This window comes from Erpetoichthys calabaricus, chromosome 12 (assembly GCF_900747795.2).
Source record: "Erpetoichthys calabaricus chromosome 12, fErpCal1.3, whole genome shotgun sequence".
Lineage (NCBI taxonomy): Eukaryota > Metazoa > Chordata > Cladistia > Polypteriformes > Polypteridae > Erpetoichthys > Erpetoichthys calabaricus.
Genome location: NC_041405.2, coordinates 163,455,873 through 163,476,268, shown reverse-complemented (window position 1 = coordinate 163,476,268; position 20,396 = coordinate 163,455,873). Strand labels below are relative to the sequence as shown.

The 20,396-nt window shown below is 46.1% G+C and overlaps 1 protein-coding gene across 1 annotated transcript in view; it reads left to right on the top strand.

Moving 5' to 3' along the window:
• LOC114663207 (zinc finger protein 91-like) overlaps nucleotides 1–20,396 on the top strand; it is a 103,753-nt gene that overhangs the window by 61,744 nt on the left and 21,613 nt on the right. Inside the window, exons 5-7 of the mRNA XM_051935436.1 lie at nucleotides 6,204–6,304; nucleotides 6,730–7,125; nucleotides 11,709–12,862. Of these exons, the coding sequence (XP_051791396.1) occupies nucleotides 6,204–6,304; nucleotides 6,730–7,125; nucleotides 11,709–12,862 (1,651 nt within the window). The remainder of the gene's footprint in view (nucleotides 1–6,203; nucleotides 6,305–6,729; nucleotides 7,126–11,708; nucleotides 12,863–20,396) is intronic.

Here is a 20,396-nt window from a genome sequence, read left to right as displayed (position 1 = left end):
CAACACAGGGCACAAGGCAGGAAACAATCCTGGGCAGGGTGCCAACCCACCGCAGGACACACACAAACACACCCACACACCAAACACACACTAGGGCCAATGTAGAATCACCAATCCACCTAACCTGCATGTCTTTGGACTGTGGGAGGAAACCGGAGCGCCCGGAGGAAACCCACGCAGACACGGGGAGAACATGCAAACTCCACGCAGGGAGGACCCGGGAAGCGAACCCAGGTCCCCAGGTCACCCAACTGCGAGGCAGCAGCGCTACCCACTACGCCACCGTGCCGCCCAAATTCAGTAACTACTACGCATGAAACGCAAGCAGCGATTGATGAGGTAGACGTTTGGGTGAATAAATGGGGTCTCAAACTCTCTGTAACTAAAAGTTTTACAAACTTAACTTGACATGACACGGCCAGTTTCACTGGTCACACTTTTGGGTGCGTTGATGGAGATCTCAAATGGGTACAATGGCTGATAAATGTAACGGGGTCTTGAATAATAAAGTATCTATCTATCTATCTATCTATCTATCTATCTATCTATCTATCTATCTATCTATCTATCAATATCCTCAGATGTCTGCCTGGGTCCGATTGGGGAGCTCTGCCTGTCGTCAGTTATGGCTGTCTGGCTTCTGGTCTGCTGCTCCTTCAAGATTAAAATGCTGAGAGGTGACACAAGTCCAGGTGGCGCTGTCTCCAGTTTCAGCTCCATTAGTTACTGTTAGACATGGTGATGATGGTGGAGCAACTGAAGAGGGCATGGAAATAATCAACCTGGTAATACAGCGACGAGTGACTGTGTGGAATGTTGTAACAAAAAGCAGAATCAGCTTTGGATGGATGGATGGATGGACGGTGGCTTCATATCACGTAGGTCCTCCAAGTCCGGTGAACTACCAGAGAAGTCCAACGGTCACATTAGGTAGAAATCTGCAGGATTTAATAAAAGGAAATCAATCTGTTATACCAGAATGTTAAGTTTGTTAGAAGTCGTATGGAATGATTCCCATTCTCACAGAAGGCTCTAAAGAAATTACCACTGGAGTAGCGGCCAGAATCCCAGGGTGAAATAATTCAAAGAATCTCCGGCCATTGATCTGTAGATACAGCAGAACTGGCCGCAGTCATTCTGAGCTCAGAGTCATAGTCAGGGCTGAGGACTATTAAAACGGACTAACTAATCAATCGTACTTGGGACTTGTTATTGGAAGTGAATCCGATTTGATTTCGCTGTACGTGGTGTTCTTATGGGTTTCTGCACACAAGAGAATGAAAGGGCGGACGGCGCAGCTAAAGAAGCTGAAAAACGGGGATCTCAATGAGCAAAGCCAACGCTAAAGGATTTAAAAATCAAAGATGATTGGATTATGGCAAAACCTATGGAACAACGGACTAAGGGGGTCATTTGTACAAAATACATAAAAACGATAGACTTGTGGGAGAAGTGAAGAAACAATTCTGAGACGATTATGAACTGGACACCCAATGCTGAATAATTCACAACATCAAATAGAAGAACATCCATCCGGATTTTATAGGCACCGTGATCAGCAAGAAACCTTACAACACGTAAAAATTCAACATGAAGCTTACAAAGAGGACAGGAAACAACTTCAGGCAGCAATTCAAGCAATGGGGGCTTCTTAGTTTTACTTTGAAATATTTGATTAGTTATGAAAGTAACCGTAGCTTAGATAGATAGATAGATAGATGTGAAAGGCACTATATAACGAGATAGATGTGAAAGGCACTATATAACGGGATAGATAGATAGATATGAAAGGCACTATATAACAGGATAGATAGATAGATAGATAGATAGATAGATAGATAGATAGATAGATAGATAGATAGATAGATAGATAGATAGATATGAAAGACACTATATAACGGGATAGATAGATAGATAGATAGATAGATAGATAGATAGATAGATAGATAGATAGATAGGAAAGGCACTATATAACATGATAGATAGATAGATAGATAGATAGATAGATAGATAGATAGATAGATAGATAGATAGATAGATATGAAAGGCACTATATAACGGGATAGATAGATAGAATAAAAGGCACTATATAACGGGATAGATAGATAGATATGAAAGGCACTATATAACGGGATAGATAGATGTGAAAGGCACTATATAACGGGATAGATAGATAGATATGAAAGGCACTATATAACGGGATAGATAGATAGATAGATAGATAGATAGATAGATAGATAGATAGATAGATAGATAGATAGATAGGAAAGGCACTATATAACATGATAGATAGATAGATATGAAAGGCACTATATAACGGGATAGATAGATAGAATAAAAGGCACTATATAACGGGATAGATAGATAGATATGAAAGGCACTATATAACGGGATAGATAGATGTGAAAGGCACTATATAACGGGATAGAAGGCATGATATGATAGATAGATATGAAAGGCACTATATAACGGGATAGATAGATAGATAGATAGATATGAAAGGCACTATATAACGGGATAGATAGATATGAAAGGCACTATATAACGGGATAGATAGATAGGATAGATAGATAGATATGAAAGGCACTATATAACAGAATAGATAGATAGAGTGAAAGGCACTATATAACGGGATAGATAGATAGATATGAAAGGCACTATATAACGGGATAGATAGATAGATAGATAGATAGATAGATAGATAGATAGATAGATAGATAGATAGATAGTGCCTTTCACATCTATCTATTTAACGGGATAGAAGACATGAAATGATAGATAGATAGATAGATAGATAGATAGATAGATAGATAGATAGATAGATAGATAGATAGATAGATAGATATGAAAGGCACTATTTAACGGGATAGAAGGCATGATATGATAGATAGATAGATATGAAAGGCACTATATAACGATAGATATGAAAGGCACTATATAACGGGATAGATAGATAGATGTGAAAGGCAATGGGGGAAGGAACGATCTCCTCAATCTGTCAGTAGAGCAGGACGGTGACAGCAGTCTGTCGCTGAAGTTGCTCCTCTGTCTTGAGATGATCCTATTTAGTGGATGCAGTGGATTCTCCATAATTGATAGGATCAATCGTGTCACTGGGCGAGTTCTCAGCTTTTAAAATCTGTAAGGCTTTATGGGTCATTTAGTTTCGAGTTAATATTCAGCAGCACACTCCAGTCCAGTAGGTGGCAGTAAAGTACCATAAGCGGGTCTGCCAACAGCCCTAAAAGACAAAAGAGGAGAAAAATGACGTCACCGGAAGTGGGGGCGCGCTGAAGCGGTTGAATGGAGTGGCGGGCTGTTGGCGTGAGGAAGATCAAGAGAAACGGTACGTACTACTGAAATAAAGTATGAGGGCGAGAAGGAGCACACAAAGAACGAGGCGCAATAGCCGGGAGTCCGGTGATGGCAGAGGCGCCGACCTCTCTAATGGAGCGCTACGCCTTAGGCCTCCCCCGCCCTGCTGAGCCCCGTGCTCGGCGTGCGGCTCGTCCCAGACAAGGTGGCCGTAAAGGCGGTAGGCAGGGTTTTCGCTTCACTCGGCAGGTGTTCATCGCTCAGTGACTCCCGTTGTCTCTTGTCGACTGAGAGTCCCTTATGGGTCGCATGTCTCATCCGCTCGTTCCCCGGTTTGCTTCACGTTTCTTTCTCTTATTTGGTTTTCTTTTAATCGCCCGACACGCCGCCGCCGCCTCTCCTTGTTGTTCGCTCACCGGTTTTGCATAAATTCCTCGGCCCTGGAGAGGTAAGCGCAGGCGCAGTAAGCCTGTTTGCCTGCTGTCCCTTGCTTTTTACAGACTAAAATCTCCTTCGAGAAGGCCAGCTGTGAGTGTCCGTAGCGTCAGGCCATTTGTGTCGGTGTGTAACACTCGAATACGGAGGTGCGTGACACGGGCTCGGGGTACCGTAGAGCTGATGTCGCAGAATGGCGAAGTGTCGCGTGTTGTTTGGCACAGTCCATGTTATACAGAAAAGGGACGTTGGGCAGGTGGAGCCAATCGGCACCTAAACAGGACACACACACACAAGTCCAAGTCAACCAATGTGCGCACGTCCTTGGACCACCAGAGGAAACTCACGTGAACACAGGAGAGCACAGAAAGATGGCAGCGAACTTTGGGAAGGGAAAGCCAGGAGATGCCATGTTGTCAGATAGTCGCCGATGCCACAGCCAGACAGTAGTGGACACTTTTGTAGGAGTTCTTCAGTTTCCTAGCAGTCTGTCACATGATAGATGGATAGAGAGATACTTTATTAATCCCAAGGGGAAATTCACATACTCCCGCAGCAGCATACTGATAATAACAGATGTCCAACTGTCCAGCTCCGTGCCTACAATAGAGCCTGCCTTCCTCACCAGTCTGTCCAGGCGTGAGGCGTCCCTCTTCTTTATGCTGCTTCCCCAGCACACCACCATGTAGAAGAGGGCGCTTGCCACAACCATCTGATAGAACATCTGCAGCATCTTATTGCAGATGTTGAAGGACGCCAGCCTTCTCAGAATGTCTAGTCAGCTCTGTCCTCTCTTGTATTGGCAGTCCAGTCCAGTTTATCATCCAGCTGCACCCTCTGCACTCGGACCCCGTGATCATCAGAGGTGACTATGAGGGGCCTGGGCCTCCTAAAATCCACCACCAGCTCCTTGGTTTTGCTGGTGTTCAGGTAACAAAGTCCTTGATGAGGTTCCAATACTCCTCCTCCTGCCCACTCCTGATGCAGCCCACCATAGCAGTGTCATGAATAACCTTCAATCTGTTCAAAGTAAAACATTAGACGGACAGATTTCATTTTGGCCATTTTTGAGCCCAGAATGATGCCAGCCTGGCTTTAGAAAGTGTCCTGTTGAAGGTGACAGATGACCTTCTGCTTGCCGCTGACTCTGGTGATTGTGTTATTTCAGTGCCGCCTTTGACTCCTTGAAGCTCTGGAGCGTGATGTGAGTATGCGGGTGCAGCACTCGATTGTGTTGATTCACATCATATGCCCAGAACCTTGCCAGTTGATTTTGGTCCCCTGTTGATGTGTCTTTAATGAGACCTTTGACACGTTTAGTCCTCGTGATTTAAATCTCTGCTATTCTCTCCTATGGAGTCCTTCAAGGTTCCACTGTGGATCCTCTCTGCTTTTTTCCATCCGTGTTCTTCCACTTGGATAGAACTTGAATTTCATGTTCTTGCTGGGGGGCTGCACTGGAGGGACTTCCCTTCAGTGTATCATCCAATTGAGTACTGGTTAGGGAGGATTTCACAAAGACCAATCTGATTGTCATGGACGGCCTGATTCATCTTCACCTGAGCTTCTACTAAATTTAGTCCCAGGTTGCCAATGACTGAAAAGTAAACTCTGCCCTGAACTGAGACATGCGCTGACTTGATGTGGGAGGAGAGGGAAGGCCTACGGAGACGGGATTGGAACCCAAGGCTGTGAGGGTCTCGGGCTGACCCCGAGTGCAGATTGAGGGGCTTCATTTTTCACAGCTGTACTGTAATTCCTTACCGTTGTGTTTCCCTTCAAGCTCGGCTCACAGTTGGCAGTTAGCCTTCTGGTTTTTTTCCCCCCAGATTGTCTTGGGTGACCCACTGGGTGCTATGGGATTCAATAAGGGGGTCCTCTGTTTGTTAATTTTTAATCCAGTTCAGGGTGACTGTGACCATAGCCTGTCCCAGCAGCATTTGATGCAAGGCAGTGATCATCCCTGGACGTCCGTTGCCGCCGTCGTTCTTTATGTTTGAATGTGAAGTTCAGTGGATTAGCAGACCCCCGGGACCGCAGCATTCCTGCTGTTGGGCTGATGTGTGGCAGATGAGATTAAAGTTAAAGTCTGACACATCGCAAGGAAAAACATTCCATATGACACAGTAGCTGTGAAGGTCACATCGTGAGAACAACGTAGGGGCCCTGGGGGTCTCGCTGCCGTCCATAACCAGGCAGTGGACAGAAACATTTCACAGACTCGCAGGATGTTTGTCTGTGCTGTGTGGCAGCCAATCAGAGGCGCTACATTTACAGCTTAACACACATCGGTGGGCCCAAAGACGGGGTAACGTCTGCAGTTTGGCCTCCATGTTGTTAGAAGTACATATGAGTTAATTGAAAAGTCCAGACGACAGCACCCTGACTGAGTCGAGGGCCGCGGACAATGACGCCGACTCTTTACTGCTTGTCTGATTCTGTTCTGTCCGCAGACAACAAGAGGAGCTGCAGTTTCCAATGAGGACCATGGAGAAGTGGTGTCTGGATGTCCAGGAGCCTCCACTGATGGCATCTAAACAGGAGGAGACCAGCAGTGACACATGACGCGTGAGGGGCTGCCGATTTAGGAAGTCTACTCTGGTGGGGGCTTTGAACTTGATGACACAGAAACCAGCAAAGGAGCAACAGCCTTCAGAGACGGGGGGCCAGTCAGCTGCTCGTCGGGCCTCCCTGTTGTGTTTTGTATAGCAGAGCGTCAGAGCCCCTCAAACTGATGCTCACCCAGAGATGACTGCATGGACCTGTAAGTGACTGGCCAGGGGGATCAACACCCTCCAATAACCTGAGGGGCAAAGTCGATACCTTCATAAGCCGGGGGGGGGGGGGGCCAGGCCTGCCACTGCTTTTCCTTGGTTTCCTTCTGTTGCTGACCACTGGATGTGCTGGCTTGAGGCCCTCCACTCACTTGTCATCCTTACTGAGGGGAAGTTGACGTGAGACCCTGTATCGAGACCCCTTGAACGTTAAGGCGTAGGCAGTCGCTGCTCAATACAACAAGCAAGGACCAAAACTCCAGCCACACAGGAGTCTCCACATACACCATGGAGAAGATTAAAGAAGAAGCCGACTATGAGTGGCAGTCTGGGCGACATCAGGTGCCAGAGGAGGATTGTGATTGGAGACTGGTGGTCATTAAAGAGGAGTATGAGCCAGCAGATGACACCAGTGACTTGGACCAAAATGAAGCACTAAACAGCATCAAGGCAGAAGATGAGAACATGTGTCCAGATGTGAAGGGGACTGGAGGAGACCTGGCGGAGAGAGGACCTCCGTGTGTCAGAGTGAAGACTGAAGTTATGGACTGTGACGGGACAAGGGCTGAGAAGGCGTCGGGTTCAAGGAGTTGTGGCAAAGGTAAGTACTAGAATGAGCCTTTGGTGATTGACCTGAAGAAGGTCACGCTCTCTCATCTTCTCCCTCGATGAATTTGTAAATGCTGCCTCGTTTTGGTTATGAAGTGTGGGCTGAAATGTTCAAAAGTTTGCCTTCAGAATTCGCCGTCCTGACGATGTTACTGTCTTAGGTTGTACAGCTGGTGGGGGTGACAATGGCTGCCAGTGTCCTGTCCTGTGCAGTAGAGTCCTTTGTTCCACTGTTGTTTGATTTTGAAGTGGGTGCCAAAAAGAAATTGAGTGGGGGGCAATGGTGTGGGGGGGGGGGGGTCCTATGAAAAGAAGCCGCATCAAAGCTCAGCACTGTTAAAGTTGGGGTCCGGAATCTCGATATGAGGGGAGATGTTTGTTTGAGGATTCACCAATCGTGTCTCATCGTGTGGTGGTACCCTGTGGAGCACCAGGCGTGTGATAACAGACCACTGTATATCCAGCAGGGGGCGCTAGCTCCCTTTTTGAAATAAGTTCTTTTGTATTTGCGCCATGTTACATAACCCAGAACTATACAGATATAATATAAAAAGGCGATAGAAGAAATAACTCGGCTTTCTTTAATGACGGTGTACACGGCATAACAGACAACGGAAGCCATGACAAGACCTTTGGTAGTGGGGGCCCGATGTGTAGAGTCTGCCATTTTCGTCGCTGCGTTGGACGGATTTTCTGAATCGGATGACCTTATCTCCCATCCATCCGTTGGCTTCAAAGGTGTGCCAGGCAATGTGCCAAGGCTTTCTACTCTTTCTCCATGTGCGGACCCCCACTTAGGTGAATAATACAAGGAATAGGAGATCCAATGCCATGCTGCCTGCACGTTCCCCCGGCTGTCTTTGTCTGTCTTGTCCAGTGCTTTGCCGTGCAGGCTTTGTGTTAGCTGTACACGTGAGAAGAAAAGCAAAGCAGATGTAAAAGATTTGCACAGAGCCCAGTGACATATTCGACTTCTATTCTGATTACAAACCGCCTCTATGTTTGCAGTTCTCGATTTCATAAGCAGAGTTACTGAAGATTCTGTTATGGATTATTGAGGCCCTTGTTGCTCACTTTCTCCTAAGAAGCTCATAGGTCATCTCCCACTCATTCAGCTCTTTCTTTTTGGTGTCAAGGAAAACATTTGTGTGAAATTTGCCCATAATGTCCTTGTGGAAGAATTCATTTTAAAGTAACATTGGGGAGCCCCCATCCTGATCTCCTTCAGAATTTTAAACATGTCACCTCTAAACATTCAGCTTCTTCAGTTTTTCTCCATGATCTTTCTCGAGTGCCGCTTTGTCTTTTTACTGCACACAATGCTTGACGTGAGGCTTCACTAGTGAGTGACTTAGCTTAAGGACGTCCTTCATTGACGTGTCCCCGTCACTGCCAAAAAGAGATCCTACTCTGCTGGGCCCTTGAGCAAGACCCTTAACCTGTAATTGCTCCAGGGGTGCTGTACAATGGCTGACCCTGCGCTCTGACCCCAAGGGGTATGCGAAAACTAACAAATTCCTAATACAAGAAATTGTATAAGGCGAAATAAAGAACAAAAAAAAAGTCCACTGTGACTCCCAGGTCCCCCTTATAAGGGATACCTTCAGGTCTCTCGCTGTGCTTTCAAGTTGCCCATTTCTACTTCCTTCATGTACTATTTTACATGTGCTGCCATCAAAGGTCATGTGCCACAAATCCAAATCCCAAGGCTCTTTCCTCTCCAGGGCCATCTGTACTGATTTGGCTCATTCAGCATTATCCATTAAACAGCTGTACTTTATTCTGGGAGACCTCCTGGGGTGACCCTGTTTTCACTTTCAGGCTCTTTATTATGTAGTTCTGAACAGAGGGTCCCAAATCCCAACTTTAGCCCTTCTACGTTTACACTCGGCAGCCTGTAGCTCTACCTGTGTCCCCCTTCTTTTACATCTTTGACCCCCAGGAGACCAGAAACTGCAACTTGTCCTCTCCAGATGTTCCTGCAGGTGACCACCAGAATGTCAGATACTACAAATACACAGCAGCAAAGTGAAACAACTCCGGGAGGTGTGTAGAAATGGCCCAGTCCTGACTTCATCCCTGAGTAGATTGTAATCCTCATTGCTCAGCTCATTTGGTGTCACATGCAACACCATCCAGCTCATCCCATTTCCACTTCGGCCTTCTGGGAAGCCTCACCGCCTGCTCCACCTGCTTCAGGTCGGCTTCTTCCTGGCCATAAGGTCACTGAACACCCAGTAACCTGATGCCACCTGCCCTGCACTGGGTACTGAACCCATCTTCTGGTTTATGTCGAATTGTAGTGTGTGTTGCTGTTTTCTAACTGGTGTCTTTATTTGTGTGTGCTGTTTGCTTGTTTATCTTCTGCTACTCTTATTTATTATATTTATCTGCACAGAAATCTCACTGTCCTGTCGCAGAGTATGTGACATTAAAGATCTCTGATCGAGTTGAATCAAATCATCGTCGACTTACTCTGCTTGTTCTTTGTGTTCTTCAAAAGAGCACTGATCTCGACACCAACCTCTGCTGGACACCTAAATCTGATCAGGGGCTTCTCCCATCATCCTTTGTTCCTGGCATTTGAACACACACAGCACCCCAAAGTCCCACCTGTTGTAGTTTGATCATTCGCCTGTCATCAAAAGCCATCTGCAAATCAAAGTAAATCGTATCGTCTGTGATTGCCTCTGGGATCGTCTGCTTTTGTTGCGTCTTCATTGAATTCCAGCCCACTGGTGACACACGGTGGCCCTTTGCTATTTCACGTTTAATTGACATGTCTTTCACGATCTGCTCTTTAATAATTGTCTGTATTTATCACATTTACTGGCCTGTAGTTCCTTGGATTAGCTTAACTCGCCATCAGTGAACTTGTGGAGAGCAACGGCAATCGGATTTTAGTGAGGTAGAGAGGCTCAGCTCAGTTGTCACTCTGCAGTAAAGTGAGATCTCACGTCATGAAGCAGTAAGTTTGACACCCATGGACCCTATACAAAGTTATTTGAAAGCTAAACCGTGCAGTCAAACCGAGTCCTTCTATAGGTGGTCCTTCTTTCACGTGGGGTCTCCTCCACTCACATCTGTTGTGGACTTCCTCACCTGACACCTCCCTTCACAGAGACCATCCACTTTCTCTTCTGTCGTCCTCTCCTTCTCCTCCCCACGTTGTCTACCTCATTTCACATAACGTGCCCACACCACTTTCCTCTGCTTTCTTAAAGATTTCTCCAGCTTTAGCCGTAGTTCCGATTCTGTAATTCCTGATCTTATCAAGCTTTGTTACTCCACACATCCATCTCAACATCCTTATTTCTGTACTTTCAACTGCCCGGGTTTCTGCTCCAAACACCAGTGCTGCTCTGTCCACTGCTTTCCACACTTTACCTGCCGCACATTCCACTCCTGATTCCTTTTTCCAGTTTATCCAGCCTGATTGCTCTCCATTCTTTGTTGCTGATCCTTGATGTTTGAACTTTTTCACCCAATCAAATAATCAATAAACACTTTTACGCCAGTTTTTCACTCATGGGCAGTCCTTTCTGTTTCTCTGTTTTCTGTCACATCTGTTGTACCTTTTCCTTGCATAAATCCGCGCTGTTATTCCTCTGTCGTTGTCTTCTCAGCCTTTTATTACTGTTCATCCTTTCCTGTATTTTCATTGTCTGTGACATCAGCTTTAAATCCCTAGAATTTCACAGTCCTGGATGTCTCCCTTCTCCTTTCATATAGGCATTGTCACATTGTTTCTCCAATGATTTGGCCTTTTCTCTACACAATAGATTTTTAACGTCAGCTCTCTATTCCACCACCCTCAGAAGTGCAAAAAGCATCAGATCTCCACCCTGTGCCAGTAAGAAACAATTCTGCTGTGCCCAGAGATTCCCAACAAGATCAACAACTGGAGATTTCTTGTCTATTGGCCTCTTCAGTAGAATACGTTATTCAGGATTCTTTTCACTGGGCCATTATGTTGAAAGTTGTTGGTTTTAGGTCTCTTGAAGTTCAGATCAGTGGTCTTGTTGATTTGAGTGTGATCGCTGTAGACAGGGAGTGTCGTTTCTCGGCTACATCCTCCATTTTGTGTAAGGTGAAAGGCTTTAGCTCGGCTCTCCTCCCTCTCTCTCATCACAGACTGACTTCCAGAAGCAGGACACTGCACAAACCCCCTGTCTTGTGGACTGAAATCAGCCAATAAGAATTACTGTCTAATTGATTGGCACATCACTAGAGTCCAGAGATGAAGAATAGGCCCACCCTGCAGAAATGGAAACAAACTAATGGGAACGGACGGGATTGACGGACCGCAACTGAAATCATTTTTTCTTTTCTTTTTATACTTTTCAGTGTTTACATAATTTTTTAGGGTGCTTACGATTTTAGTCAAGCCTGTTTTTCTTTTTCTTTTCAAATATAAAGTTTCACCATTAAAAATAAAATACCAGGTTTGCTCATGATTGTGAGCTGCCTGGAGTTCAGTAGTAAGCTGCTGTTTGCTAGTTGGTTGCCTGTTGTTATTCCTCTTTCTGAATTCTTTTTTTATTTACATAAGATTATGCATTTGTCTTGCTACAGATCTACAAGAAAGTGGGACCTTCTCCCCATCTTCATTTCCTCGAACCTCTCGTCAATGTAGACCACAGCAAACTGAGATTGTGAAAGAATTGGGAGCTGGATCAGAGACTTTACCTGCCTTGGTGCCATACGGTTTTCAGCCTCCTGTGACATTAACAAAGGTAGACACAATCAACACTCAGCAATGGCTGTGCGATTCAGATTCAGCAGGTGTGGAGGTTGTCTGCCATGAATGGGAAAAAACCTTGAAACAAAAATCTAAAACCACAAATACCAGACGTAAGCCATATTGCTGTTCTGAATGTGGCAAAGCATTCACTGACATGAGCAGTCTTACCAATCACATGAGAACTCACACTGGAGAGAAGCCATATTGTTGTTCGGAATGTGGTAAACGATTTTCACAAATGAGCAATCTTCAGACCCACAGAAAACTTCACACTGGCAATAGGCCATATTCCTGTTCTGAGTGTGGAAAACAATTCTTCAGTAGCCACAATCTTCAAAGCCACAGAAAAATTCACACTGGAGAAAAGCCTTATTTCTGTCCTGAATGTGGGAAACGGTTCTCCAGGCGTAGCAGTTTTCACAGCCATAAAAGAATTCACACTGGAGAGAAACCTTATTGTTGTACTGAATGCGGCAAAGGATTTTGTTTGCGGAGCAGCCTAAAAATTCATGTGAGGAATCACACAGGAGAGAAACCGTATTGCTGCTCTGAATGTGGCAAACAGTTTTCACATAGGAGTAGTCTCCGTAAGCACTCAAGAGTCCATGCTGGAGGGAAGCCTTATTCCTGCTCTGAATGTGGCAAACAGTTTTTGCAAATGAGCAGTCTGCAGAAACACGCCGCAGCCCACACTGAAGAAAAGATTTACAGCTGTTCAGAGTGTGGCAAACAATTTTCCCGAAAGAACAGTCTGTATAAACACTCAAGAATTCACACTGGAGAGAAGCCTTATTGCTGTTTAGAATGCGGTAAGCAGTTTTCACAAACAAGCAATCTAAACAAACACATAAGAATTCACACTGGAGAGAAGCCGTATTCCTGTACTGAATGTGGGAAACAATTCTCCAACAGTAGCAACCTTCAGGTCCACACAAAAATTCACACTAGAGAGAAGAAAAGGACAAAACAGACGGGCGGCAGTTCTGCCTGACAGAGCTGGAAAGAGTAACTCAGTTGGTAGCCAATTGTGAGCTGCTGATGGCCAAAAGTTTATACACACTGAGATATAAGAAAACCTGCAGAGTACTTGAGGGGAGTAACTGTAAAGAAATTCAATATGCCAGCACCAGAGAGAGACGGGGGTCACACTTCTGACAGTTTGAAGAAGTGTTACCAATTCCAACAAGTGACTCCTCTGCTTTAAGAATGAATGGGCAACAAAAATCAAATAATCAATAAACACTTTTACGCCAGTTACGTCATTCTGTGTGAACTGTATAAGAGGGCATTAGGAACAACACAGCAATCCCAATGAGCCCTCACTGCAGATTTGTGGAAATATGACAGAAATATCAAGACTGAGGGGTGACATTCACTTCTGCTTTGGGCCCCCCGGTGAGAAGCCATATTTCTTTTCTGCATGTGGGAAACGGTTCTCTGGAGGGGTGATATTCAAACGCCTACATGAATTTACACTGAAGAACACTTTGTGACTCTTCTGGCTGAACGGTTACGTTGATACCCTTGGGACAAGTCACTCTAAAAAGAAGCCCCTGGTGCCGCTGTCGACACGTTGAACGATCCTGCAGCAGTTGTCGGACCCACTGAACGATTTGTGCTTGAGAGACTAAAATCACAACTGAGCAGACAAACCTGTCGCAGTGAAAGCAAAAGGGATAAAGTGCTGGTAATGAAGAAGAAGAAGGAAGGGATGATTGAAAATGACCACACAATCGTGAAGCTGGTGCCCATGATGCCCAGACAGACTTCGTGTGATATACTGAACATCTAGAGAGAGGAAGAGACACCTAAAGACCACCCATACAAAGGCAGAAGCAAAATCTCCCGGACGTCCTTAAGACCACCAAGTAAAGGGGAGCGCTGGGAGACGACATTCCACGACACTCAAAAGAGCTTTGTGTTGAAGCAAAACACCCCGACATACAAGTGAGAGAATATCTCGTGTTGTGCTTTGGAGAGAAAAGATCGGTAAAGAAACCTGACCCCATGTAAGCATCTGTGAGGTGGCCATGGAATTCTAGAGAAAGACGACCCAATGGTGCCAATAACTTCAAAAAATGAGAGTATAAGTCAAGACATCCCTTACAAAGTGAAATATCGACACTAAAACAATGGAACATGGACCTGGGGGTGCAGAGAATCAGTCGAGTTATGAAGTCCCGTTCCCAGGTGACCGCCATGTTACTCAGCTGTAGAAGGAGGCTTTCGGCCCTTTTTGTTTTTGGTTCCTTCAGATTTTTAAATAAAAACTTTTCCTCACCTTGATGTTTTCTGTCTGTTAGCACAGAAGGAGGTGTTGCTGTGGACAGTGCAGACCCCCAGTGTCAATTAAGGAGGACAAAAGGTAAGAAATGCCAAACGCTTATGGGAGACCTTCAGTCCTGGTATAGCCAAGCAGAGACTTGGGCACTGCTGGCACAGAGGTGGGTGATGATCACACAATGCCGACGCCACGTTACCTTTCTGAAGGTAGACAATGGTGGTAGTGGTCTAAGGGCACATATAAAAAGTCAGCGCCATGTTCAGAGACACCCGATCGTTAACACTGACGACAGACAGAAAGTAGAATTGGCTGAGAAGGTACAAAGCGACTCAAGAAAGGGGCAATGGCACCAGGATTCTGGAGCACACACAGGGGGCATTTCAGAATTACTAGGAGGTGGCTGTTTGTTGGGAGGGAGCCCCCCGACAGCTTATGTGCTCTTCTGCTTTTAAACAGCAGAGGCAGGTTTTGAGAGGCTGATCAGGAGATGAGTCTTCATCAAAACTAGAATATCGAGACAAACCTCAGAAAGTGAAGATTGTTAGCAGGAGAGTCAAACGTTTTATTAGGACAGCGACGTGCGTACTCCGCAAACTCGGAGATGGAGACGCTGAAAGGGCGACCTTAACAACCTGTCAAAAAGGAGCATAGCCACGCCCCCAGTTACCGACACCGTATCCAAGACGACGAGTGTGCAGAATAACAACACCCTCGGTAGACAATAAAAACACAAAATGCAGATGAGACGCCTTTACGTATTTTAGTAAGAATGAAGGAGTTTAACTTGACAGATGAGCAAAAATGAGTTAACCAGCCACAGTATCCCATAATATGTGCTGAGCTGCGCTTTACGCAGTCCTTTAAAATCAGAGGCTAATCTCGAGACCCCACTAGACAGTGAGGAGGAGAGGGAAGGGACAGCCAGGACCAGATAGGGTGACGGCCCAGTGGTACTCCTCCATATCGGGCTGAAGCTCCCACCCCACGACATCTTTGAGTTGGGCTCTTCTGCCATTCCACGTTCATCTTGATGCGTAGTTATGCTAGACCTTCAGTTTTTTTTGGGATTCCCTCCCATTTTTGGCCCTAAAAAAACTTTCATTTTTAGTTGACTATGCAGAAAATGACACCCTTGTGGTAAAGAGGAGACCATAAGGTGTCTTCAGCAGAAACGATCAGAAGGACATGGAAGTTGTGCAGTGGGATACAAGGGGTGACAAGACTTCAGAGAAATGGGGTAAGCAAGGCCTGTGCTGTGTCGTTATCTGCTGTTTGGGATCATTGTCATGCTGAAAGACCCAGCCACGTTTCATCTTTAATGCCCTTGCTGATGGTAGGAGGTTTTCACTCAAAATCTGACGATACATGGCCCCATTCATTCTTTCCTTTACACGGATCAGTCGTCCTGGTCCCTTTGCAGAAAAACAGCACCACAGCATGATGTGTCCACCCCCATGCTTTACAGTAGGTATGGTGTTCTTTGGATGCAACTCAGCATTCTTTCTCCTCCAAACACGACGAGTAGAGTTTTGTTCATCTGACCATATGACATTCTCCCAATCCTCTTCTGGATCATCCAAATGCTCTCTAGCAAACTTCAGACGGGCCTGCACATGTACTGGCTTAAGCAGGAGGACACGTCTGGCACTGCTGGATTTGAGTCCCTGGCGGCGTAGTGTGTTACTGATGGTAGCCTTTGTTACTTTGGTCCCAGCTCTCTGCAGGTCATTCACTAGGTCCCCCCGTGTGGTTCTGCGATTTTTGCTCACCGTTCTTGTGATCATTTTGACCCAACGGGGTGAGATCTTGCGTGGAGCCCCAGATCGAGGGAGATTATCAGTGGTCTTGTATGTCTTCCATTTTCTAATGATTGCTCCCACAGTTGATTTCTTCACACCAAGCTGCTTACCTATTGCAGATTCAGTCTTCCCAGCCTGGTGCAGGTCTACAATTTTGTTTCTGGTGTCCTTTGACAGCTCTTTGGTCTTGGCCATAGTGGAGTTTGGAGTGTGACTGTTTGAGGTTGTGGACAGGTGTCTTTTATATTGATAACGAGTTCAAACAGGTGCCATTAATACAGGTGACGAGTGGAGGACAGAGGAGCCTCTTACAGAAGAACTTACAGGTCTGTGAGAGCCAGAAATCTTGCTTGTTTGTAGGTGACCACATACTTATTTTCCACCATAATTTGCAAATAAATTCTTTAAAAATCAGACAATGGGATTTTTGTTTTCTCATTTTGTCTCTCATAGTTGAAGTTTACCTATGATGAAAATTACAGGCCTCTCTCATCTTTAAGTGGGAGAACTTGCACAATTGCTGGCTGACTGAATACTTTTTTGCCTCACTGTATGTTCGTATTTTTGATATCTGATTCTTCACCGGTGGTCCTCGCCTGGAGGGCTGGCATGTGGTGACCCTCTACGACTCCTCCTCCAGGACCACCAGAAGGTCACACCTAAGCATGTGCGGAGTCGTGTATCTCAAGGTGTGTGAGTTTTGAGGTTTGCTCCTTTTCTAGCCCTCTATGATGACAATTTTCTATTACAATTGTGAATTATTAGACTTTAAAAACGTAATTTATCTGATTTAGCTATTTTTGTTTTTATGCAGTAAATCATTATATTTCTTATGAAGACCCCATGTTAGGGTACCTCACTCTAATTCAGACTTTTTATGTTTTCATGAAGCAAACTGCCAGAGTTTGATTGTCACAGTTCCAAAGTGCCTGACAGCTCAATTCTAGTGGGGCATTTCTTTTTAAATTGATTTCTTTAGGGTCGTGCAAATATCATTATTCATTTTTACATTTCCAACACATTTTTTGTCGACGTTTCCATTTTTAATTCTGCACTCACATCATGTCGGAGGAAGCGAGAGCCGTCGTCCGTGTCTGCAGCAGTTTGCTTTTCTTCCTTTTGACAGCGCAGACCTGGCGTCAGGGCTTTTATTTTGACACGTGTAGTTGCTCTAACGACCGGAAGTCCCTCTTTTCTGTGCGCTGCTGCGGTTGCTGCCGTTGGCGCCTCTGTTGGCATTTCTGCACTTGCACGTGTCTCCTCCTGGACGCGCACACGACCGGTGAACAGAGTGGCGGGCTGATGGCGTCTGGCTGTCCGGAAAGCGAAACAGCGCAGGTACGCACCACCGATATGTACCGTGTGAGCGCGAGAAAGGCAAAGAAAATAACGGCAGGGCCCCCACGCTAAGGTCCTCCTCGTCTCCGGTGTGCCGGCGATCGGTTGGTCCCGGAGGGTCGCTTCACATGCCAGCCCTCCACTGGCCAGGGAAGGCCGACGGCCTTTGTCTTTTGTCCGGCTTGGTATCCCGCACAGAGCCGTTTTATAAAGTGGGGGTGTTTCATGTTTCAAAGCTGACAGTGAAGTTTGTTCAAGAAAAGTCCGAAAATGCCCCTTAAAGTGCGCAGGTTTCTCATGAACTACTTTGACGTTCACGATCCGTTCTAACAGAAGTGCGTTTTTAACAAAATCAAATCGGCGCAAAAACGTATAAAATACAACTCGATAATAATCGTAATATTAATATTAATAGTAAAGCGCGTATGGCCACCCAGGTATTCAGTACACAAAGGCAGACCCGATGGACTCGCCCCCCTTTCACATTGCAGGTGGTCTCTTAAACGTTTTATTTAGATACTCCGCTGGAAAGTTTTACTTTGGGATTCTCGGGGATTGTCTTGGTTCTCTGTGTCGGTCTGTCGTGTCCGTTTACATCCATTTCTTCCACACGAACGGGGCGCTCAGGTGCCGCTATGTTAGGAAATTCCGTTTTTGCCTTTTATTTCATGCACAGTTCAAGTGTCCAATTAAAACGAATGAGGGTCACAGCTGGCAGTCATTATGTCACTAAATTATATATATATAAACAGGAACGGGGGTGACGGCGAGTCCCAGAGCACAGACCTCCGTGTCTCGAGTGGTCGTTTTCACAGAATTCATATTCGAGGGTACCGACAGAACAGCTCCATTGACGATGTTACGACTTCTGAAGTTGGAGCTGCACACACATCTCTGTTACACTGGGAATGTTTGCAGATGTCATTTTAAAAGCCAGTGGTCTCCAGGTTAGTTTAGAAAGGTGGGATATGCCATCTCATTGGTTTTCTAGTCCCAGTCAGGTTCAGGCCTATTATGATGCCGTCGTTCCTTTTCTTTGATCCACGACATCACCACAGCAGATGTTTTTTAGTGAGATGTTGTTACGAGACCCTGCAGGGGGCACCGCTCGCCTTCGGCCAGTGGTCCTCCAGGTCTGCTCTGAGGGGCCCAGCTGATGACCGCCTGTAAGTTGTGCCAATTGGTTTTGACCGATTTCTGGAGCGCAGGAGTTATTAGTCGCTGCTGCTGCTCCGTTTTGTCCCCTTGGCCCGAAGTCCTCCTTCCTAAAGAGTCTGAGGTTTACTCCGTTATGGTGACCTCGTTTGAAAGTCACTTTGGATGAAAACGTCTGCTAGGCAAATCGATGTAAATGTGGGTTGATTCCTGCTTTAGTTAAGTACACGGAGTAGAAAATGTCCGTTTCTAAACACAGCGACTGGTGGCAGAGCTGCCAATAGCTGAATTATAGACGAGGTGAGAATTCAATCTGCCATCGATAACATCAAACCAAACTGTTTCATTTTGTATGAAAGGTGCATTTTAACATGATGTCTGTGAAGTTTTAAATGTTGGTTTAATTTATTATGAACTGGCTGTCCACTGCGGCTCCGCCCACACAGTATTGAAACAGGAGAGACTTTGATAATCGATTAAAAAATAAAAAATGTTAATTGTACTGAGAGAACACGTGGCCGTGAAATCTGAGCAGCGAGCCTCTGAAACACTAAAACGTCAGACGGCACTCTTTAACAATCTGTAGATGATACCTGTTTGAATAGCAGACGTTCTCACTAGCTAAGTAGGGGCGAGGTGCGCTCCAACACATGGCGACAGGTAGACAGGCCCCGCCCCACTCCCAAGGCCCCGCCCCTCAGCCCGTGGCCCCTCTCGGATTCGCACAAATACGACGTATGTGATGAGAGAAGTTGTAAAGTCAACGGGAACGTTTAAGCAAATCATAGAAGAAAAAAAAGTAGTCCTTGTGTGAAGAGCAGACACACGGAGACACAGACAGACAGAGACACAGACGGGGAGACAGACAGACGGAGACACAGATGGACAGACACAGACAGGGAGACAGACAGACGGAGACACAAACAGACGGACAGACACAGACGGGGAGACAGACACACAGACAGACACAGACGGGGAGACAGACAGACGGAGACACAGACAGACACAGACGGGGAGACAGACACAGACGGAGACACAGACGGACAGACACACGGAGACACAGACGGACAGACACAGACGGGGAGACAGACACACAGACAGACACAGACGGGGAGACAGACAGACGGAGACATAGACAGACACAGACGGGGAGACAGACACACAGACAGACACAGACGGACAGACACAGACGGGGAGACAGACAGACGGAGACACAAACAGACGGACAGACACAGACGGGGAGACAGACACACAGACAGACACAGACGGACAGACAGACTCAGACGGAGACACAGACGGACAGACACACGGAGACACAGACAGGGAGACAGACAGACGGAGACACAAACAGACGGACAGACACAGACGGGGAGACAGACACACAGACAGACACAGACGGACAGACAGACTCAGACGCAGACACAGACGGACAGACAGACAGACGGAGACACAAACAGACAGACACAGACAGAAGCAGACGGACAGACACAGACGGAGACACAGACGGACAGACACAGACGGGGAGACAGACACACAGACAGACACAGACGGACAGACAGACTCAGACGCAGACGGAGACACAGACGGACAGACAGACAGACGGAGACACAAACAGACAGACACAGACAGAAGCAGACGGAGACACAGACGGAGACACAGACGGACAGACAGACAGACGGAGACACAAACAGACAGACACAGACAGAAGCAGACGGAGACACAGACGGAGACACAGACGGACAGACACAGACGGGGAGACAGACAGACGGAGACACAAACAGACGGTCAGACATGTTGGGTTTTCTATGTGGAGGTTTGACGTTTGTGTAAATTCTCGATGATCTCCGTCACTTCTACGTTTCTAAGGTAAGGAGTTGATTTGTGTGTGTGTTTGCACGTTCAGCACAGAGTGGCACTTCATCTTGGCGTTTGTGATGTGGGTG